General features: G+C 42.7%; 1 protein-coding gene across 1 annotated transcript in view; it reads left to right on the top strand.

Moving 5' to 3' along the window:
* The window catches only part of adgrg6 (adhesion G protein-coupled receptor G6), a 72,087-nt gene that overhangs the window by 52,821 nt on the left and 13,234 nt on the right, over positions 1-6,032 (top strand). Inside the window, exons 21-29 of the mRNA XM_070926284.1 lie at positions 397-562; positions 792-938; positions 1,073-1,189; positions 1,592-1,637; positions 2,405-2,511; positions 2,962-3,089; positions 3,517-3,785; positions 4,851-4,953; positions 5,856-6,006. Of these exons, the coding sequence (XP_070782385.1) occupies positions 397-562; positions 792-938; positions 1,073-1,189; positions 1,592-1,637; positions 2,405-2,511; positions 2,962-3,089; positions 3,517-3,785; positions 4,851-4,953; positions 5,856-6,006 (1,234 nt within the window). The remainder of the gene's footprint in view (positions 1-396; positions 563-791; positions 939-1,072; positions 1,190-1,591; positions 1,638-2,404; positions 2,512-2,961; positions 3,090-3,516; positions 3,786-4,850; positions 4,954-5,855; positions 6,007-6,032) is intronic.

Below are 6,032 nucleotides of genomic sequence, written 5' to 3'. Positions count from 1 at the left end.
ACTCTACTGCACTGCGCTGTGCTCTACTCTACTGTACTGTACTCTACTGTACTGTACTATGCTCTACTGTACTGTACTGTACTCTACTGCACTGCGCTGTGCTCTACTGTACTGTACTCTACTGTACTGCACTGTACTCTACTGTACTGCAATGTGCTCTACTGTACTGTACTGTGCTCTACTGTACTGTACTGTGCTGTGCTCTACTGTACTGTACTCTACTGTACTGCCCTGTGCACTACTGTACTGCACTGTACTCTACTCTACTGAGCTGTGCTCTACTGTACTGCACTGTACTCTACTGTACTGCACTGTGCCCTACTGCACTGCGCTGTGCTCTACTGTACTGTGCTGTTTGCGCTTAATTAAATTCTTACTTTCTTTCTCCCCCCTCAGAGCTCTGAAGGCAGTGGATGAGTTGATTCTGAAGATCGAGTTCGAGGGCCCGTCGATCAGCATCACCTCCAGACACCTGGCTTTGGGGATATCGGCCCTCAACACCACCATGTTCAACGGGACGACCTTCAGCGCCTTCATAGCTCCAAACACCACCAACCCACAGGTAACACCGAGAGGCCCTGGAAGCTTCTTCTGAAGGACCCAAGAAGCATCCTCCTCTTGGGTACTGCTGATACCCTGCTGTTTATTGTTAAAAGGTTTCACAAAAGGTTTTTAAAAGCTTTTACATATCTCTTTGAATTCAGTTTGAATGTTGATTGTCCCCTCTGCTCTCCTTCCTTTCTCTTTTTCCTTCCTACCTTCCTTCCTCTTCTCATTTCCTCTCTTCTCAGATTGATTTTGAATCAGAGAGGGTTAACCCTTTAGCTCAGGTCACCCTCCCTGCCTCCCTGCTGTCCAGCGTCTCCCTGAGCGACGCCGACAGATCGTCTCTGTCCAGGATCAACTTCATGTTCTTCAGCAACACAAACCTGTTCCAGGTGAGTCCAGTCTGCCTCAGATCTCACGGTCCAACATGTCCTAAACTGGGCCTTCATCTGGACAAATAAAGCTAAAAACCAGAAAGTAACTTTGATAAACTCCTGAAAAAAGTGGGTCTTTGTTTTTCTTTCAGAAAGAGCAGGGCGGCCGCTCTTTAAACAGCTACGTCGTGGCCAGCAGTGTGGGGAACTTCTCCATCTCTAACCTGATGGATCCTGTGGAGATTGAGATCGCTCACCTCTCTGAACAGGTACAGATGAACAGGTCAGGTTTGCATGTCCAGTGTGTGTGCATGGGTCTGGTTGAGTGGTCATGGGTTCACATTGTAGTGTTTGTACTTCAAAACAACATGTGAGGGATCAGTGTAATATTTTTATGAAGTTTCCCACCAGTGTAATTCCTGGCAGTGTGAAGAAGGCTTTGAAACAGAATTAAGATATCAAAGAACAGGTCACGGAGCACATAAAAATGTGAACATCTGGCTTTACTTTTTTGTGTTGCGGCTCTGGCTACAAAGGGAATCTTTTCATTTACACAACAATGTCCAAGTGAAGAAAAATGATTGTCATTATTGTTGCTAGTAATTAAGATATCTGCGATGAGTGCTGATTATAAATTGTGTCTGAGCGGCTGTTTTCTTCTCTCCTGACAGCCCTACCTGAATCCACGTTGTATGTTCTGGGACTTCAACATGAACAGTAAGTAAACATTTCAGGTTCATTACAGGGAGTCATTCACCTCTTCACCAGAAACAATGTCCCTCAAGTGTTCTGAGAAAAACAAAAAGGGTTTTTTATCGGTGGTTTGGGCCATATGTACATGTAGATCAACCTCTTTTACATTTATGTAGAACACTTAAGTCGAGTTCAACACCAAGCAGCTTCCAGACCAAGTCCAAAAGAACAAAACAGTGCCAATTAAACGTTTGTCATACTGGTTTCAGAAGGGCAACACACGCCGGCAACGTACATGAAAGCATAGATGGACCACTGAACGGGCCTACTGGGCTCAGGGACCCAAGAGATCAGGCGGCCGCAAAACCAGAGACTCTCCAGGAAGTGACAGTTATTAACATTTTTCTTTAAAAAGTCAAAGAGCTCACCCACAGATGTCACTTCTTTTTAGGTCTTGAGCCAAGTCCTTTAATATCAGCTCATACTGAGTTCCATCTGATATTAATTTTTGTTTAATGTGTCTCTGTAAACCACTGCTCAGAAAGTTCCCAGAGGATATTTTTACTGTAAAATGATTATTCAGATGTAGAAAGGTTTATTCTTCCTGTGCAGAATGAACAATTCAAAGCATGTCCGACAATAAAATCCAAATGAGGTTGTGGTGGTGTACATTCTTTTACTCAAATCAAGTTAAAATCATCTTCAGCAACGTTTATTTTCAGTAGTTTCTGAACTTGTTCCTGGCACAGAGGTGATTGTAATGTACAGTAATACCTCTGCGCTGCCACTAGATGGTGCCGGAGGTTGGAACGGAGACGGCTGCAGAACCTCCAAAGAATCCACCAGCAACAAAACCATCTGTCTCTGCGACCACCTGACGCACTTTGGCATCCTCATGGTAAGACTGTCTGTGACACGCTGACATGAAACCAAACTGGAGTTTGAAGCTCACTCCCTGTTTGGTGTTTTTTAGTTTCTAAAAAGTGTGTTGAGTGACCCGTTACAGATAAGATGCTACGCAGAATAATTCATGCGGCCTTTAGTGCCAACAGCTGTGAAACATCATGAGCAACATGTGATGTTTGCTTGTTTTCTGCGATGTATTTATGACAGGTTTGTTAAATGGTGGAGAGTCCATTTAGTGTACTTGTACTGACACTACATGTGTCTGACAGCTTTGTCACCTTCAGATTGCTGTTGAACATAATTGGCTGTGTTGAGTACAGAATGGTCCTCATGGACGACCATCTCCGTCTCTCTCTTGTTCTCTTCTTCTGTTTTAAACCTTTTAAAAAGTGAGCTTGACATGATCTCATTGTACTTGGTGTCTCTCCGTCTTTGTCTCCAGGACATTTCTGGAGCTTCACCCCACATCGACCCGAAGAACAACAAGATTCTGACCTTCATCACCTACATCGGCTGCGGCATCTCCGCCATCTTCTCTGCCGCCACGCTGCTCACCTACATCGCCTTCGAGTGAGTCCATTCACATGTAGTCATTTGATGCATTCTTAATATAAAGATATTGATTAGAGCAGCTGTAACCAAGTGCTTTGGGTCGTCCATACAGAAACAGATGTTTATTAGGGAAACTGATTAAATATGTTGTCAGTCATCGTTTTGTAACTTTGCAGATATGTTCATTACAAACGTTTTATTATGTTGATAAAAACACATCATTGAAGAGGCACGAACATATTTGCTGTCACAAATTAGTAATTAGTAACACACACTCTAGGAGACTCTTCAGCTGGAGTTATGCTTCTCCGGGCCGCACATAGCCTTTACTAAATGGGATGGAAATGTGTTCGGATGGCTGGCTGTGAATATGTGAAACTGAAAATGAGCACAAACTGCAGCAAAGTTCAAGTAACCACATGCCACATCTCTTTCCTTCTCATAGAAAACTACGGCGTGACTACCCCTCCAAGATCCTGATGAACCTCAGCACGTCCTTGTTGTTCCTGAACATGGTCTTCCTGTTAGACGGCTGGCTAGCCAGTCTGGAAACTGATTGGCTGTGTCTGTCTGTGGCCGTCTTCCTGCACTACTTCCTGCTGACCTCCTTCACCTGGATGGGGTTGGAGTCCATCCACATGTACATCGCCCTGGTCAAAGTCTTCAACACCTACATACGCCGATACATCCTCAAGTTCTGCATCGTGGGATGGGGTGAGTGGCTCGTTGTTTGGCTTAAACTATGACATAAAGCTAATGTCTAAAATAACAAGAAAAGGCCTCATTTCCAGCTGCTGTCATTTTGTGGTTCAGCTCTGAATACATTTGAAGATACAATTTGAGTCAAAGTGCTGAGTGAGAGTTGAGGTGGAAGTGTCAGTTTAAGTGGAAGTCCTGGAAGAAATTAGTGAAACTTGTCAAGTATATAAAGTGAAAGACGATGTTAGTTAATGTCAGCTGAAGTATAAACACTGAGAGCAGCTGGAGAAAACTGTGTCGAACACATGGAAGAGCTGAAGAAGCTTTCTGTTGTTGTTGCTGTTGCTGTTGCTGTTGTTGCTGTTGCTGTTGCTGTTGCTGTTGCTGTTGCTGTTGTCGTTGTTGCTGTTGTTGTTGTTGCTGCTGCTGTTGTTGTTGTTGTTGTTGTTGTTGTTGTTGTTGTTGTTGTTCAAAGGGGAAGACCTGAGACCTGAAAGGATTTGAAGTCAGAATGTCAGCATTAAAAGGAGAAATGTCAGTTGTAGAGTAAGAGATTAAAGGAGTGAAAAATGAATTCAATTCAGCTGAATTGTCACTTAAAGTGTATCAGATGAAAGTAGTTGAACTGTCCGTTGAGGAGTAAGAGATGAAAGCAGTTAAATAATGGTAAAAAAAGTAGTTTACAGTTCACGTGAAAAGAGTGTGAACACTGTAAGCAGCTGATATTTCAGTGTATTTCATGTGTAAGCTCTGAAAGTAGTTGAAGAGTAATAATCCGTTCAAATGTAAATTGATATGTATCGTGTGAAAGCAGTTGAAGTGTCAGAAATGTGGACATGGTGACTTTGACCTGTTTGGATTAAAATGAATGAAAGTTTGATGGAGAGTTTTCTTCTCTAACATGGTGAGATGTGCAGCTTTATTTATTATTTATTTAAAAACTCAACTCTGTCACGCTGCCAAACTGGAAATCAAAAGGATTTTATTGAGATCCATATAAATTTGACTTGTCGATAATCTTGGCAGGAACAAAGAGTCCAGAGAGGAAGATGTGATGTTCACCTTTGTGTTGTGTTGCAGGTCTCCCTGCAGTATTGGTCGGGATCGTCGTCGCGGTGGATAAAAACTCTTACGGCCTGCAGGAGTACGGCAAAGGGGAGTCAGGAGAGGGATCCTCAGAGTTGTAAGTAACCACACAATTACAATAATAAGTCGATGCAGAGAGACAATACAGTCAAGTACGAAGTAACATGTACTTTTTATGGGAAACATAATAATAATAATAATAATAATAAGTAGAGAGACGACGTCACAGGACCCAACACAGAGGACGTAGTTAATGTGTGCCGTCAAACATATCAAGGGGAGTCGTTTCATATGAGAAGCTGTTATTTTTGTAAATCCATGGTGTTCCAGTGAACTACACTGAAGCACAACGTATTCAAAGGCATCATGAAACAAGTATAAAATGCAGTTTCATTTAGTCTCTGTTGCTCTCTTTATAATCACTTACAAGTTTTGTGCAAATGAAAACAAAATTGCCAAATCCCTGATCCAATCTGATCTGGAGTCAGATGGTGCAGCATCTAGTTTCTATCTGTTGCTCTGGAACGAGTTCAGTGTGAGTGGACGTAAAATGACCTACATTATGGTTTCAGACTCTTCTCTACATTATCAGTAATATAATCTAGTGGGACAATACTGATTACAAACAGTCAAATTGAAGATTATTGTTTTTAAAAATATCCAATTTAGCCCAAAAAAATCTCTTCTGCTATAGCAGAACTGAAAGTCCTCCTCAGGTCATAAAAACAAAGTGTTCCCAGATGCAGTAGTGAGGACACGACCTTGTTGTCCTCAGTGGTTCCCTTTAAGGATTTAAGGGTACTACAGTGCGAGTGCTTCATCAAAATCTCTCCACTGAAGTTCTTTCATCGAGCTTACAGGGATGTAACAACAGGAAGCAAATCAAGTACGATGTCTCCTTCACAAGACCAGGAAGTCCTTTTAGATCAAAGCATTAAAAGGACTCTTTGTTTCTGCTGTTTGTCCCACATGTTGATGTCGTGTGTCCTCTCTCCTCAGCTGCTGGATCCAGAATTCAGTCGTCTTCTACACCACCTGCGTCGGTTACTTCTGTCTGGTGTTTCTGCTGAACGTGGCCATGTTCATCGTGGTGATGATGCAGATCTGCGGGCGCAACGGCAAACGCAGCAACCGCACGCTGCGAGAGGAGGTCTGAGTTCGAGCTTACTTCCTCAC

This window comes from Enoplosus armatus, chromosome 19 (assembly GCF_043641665.1).
Source record: "Enoplosus armatus isolate fEnoArm2 chromosome 19, fEnoArm2.hap1, whole genome shotgun sequence".
In the NCBI taxonomy this organism is placed as follows: Eukaryota; Metazoa; Chordata; class Actinopteri; order Centrarchiformes; family Enoplosidae; genus Enoplosus; species Enoplosus armatus.
Note: the sequence above shows the minus strand (reverse complement) of the source record. Positions and strands in the feature narration are given on the sequence as shown.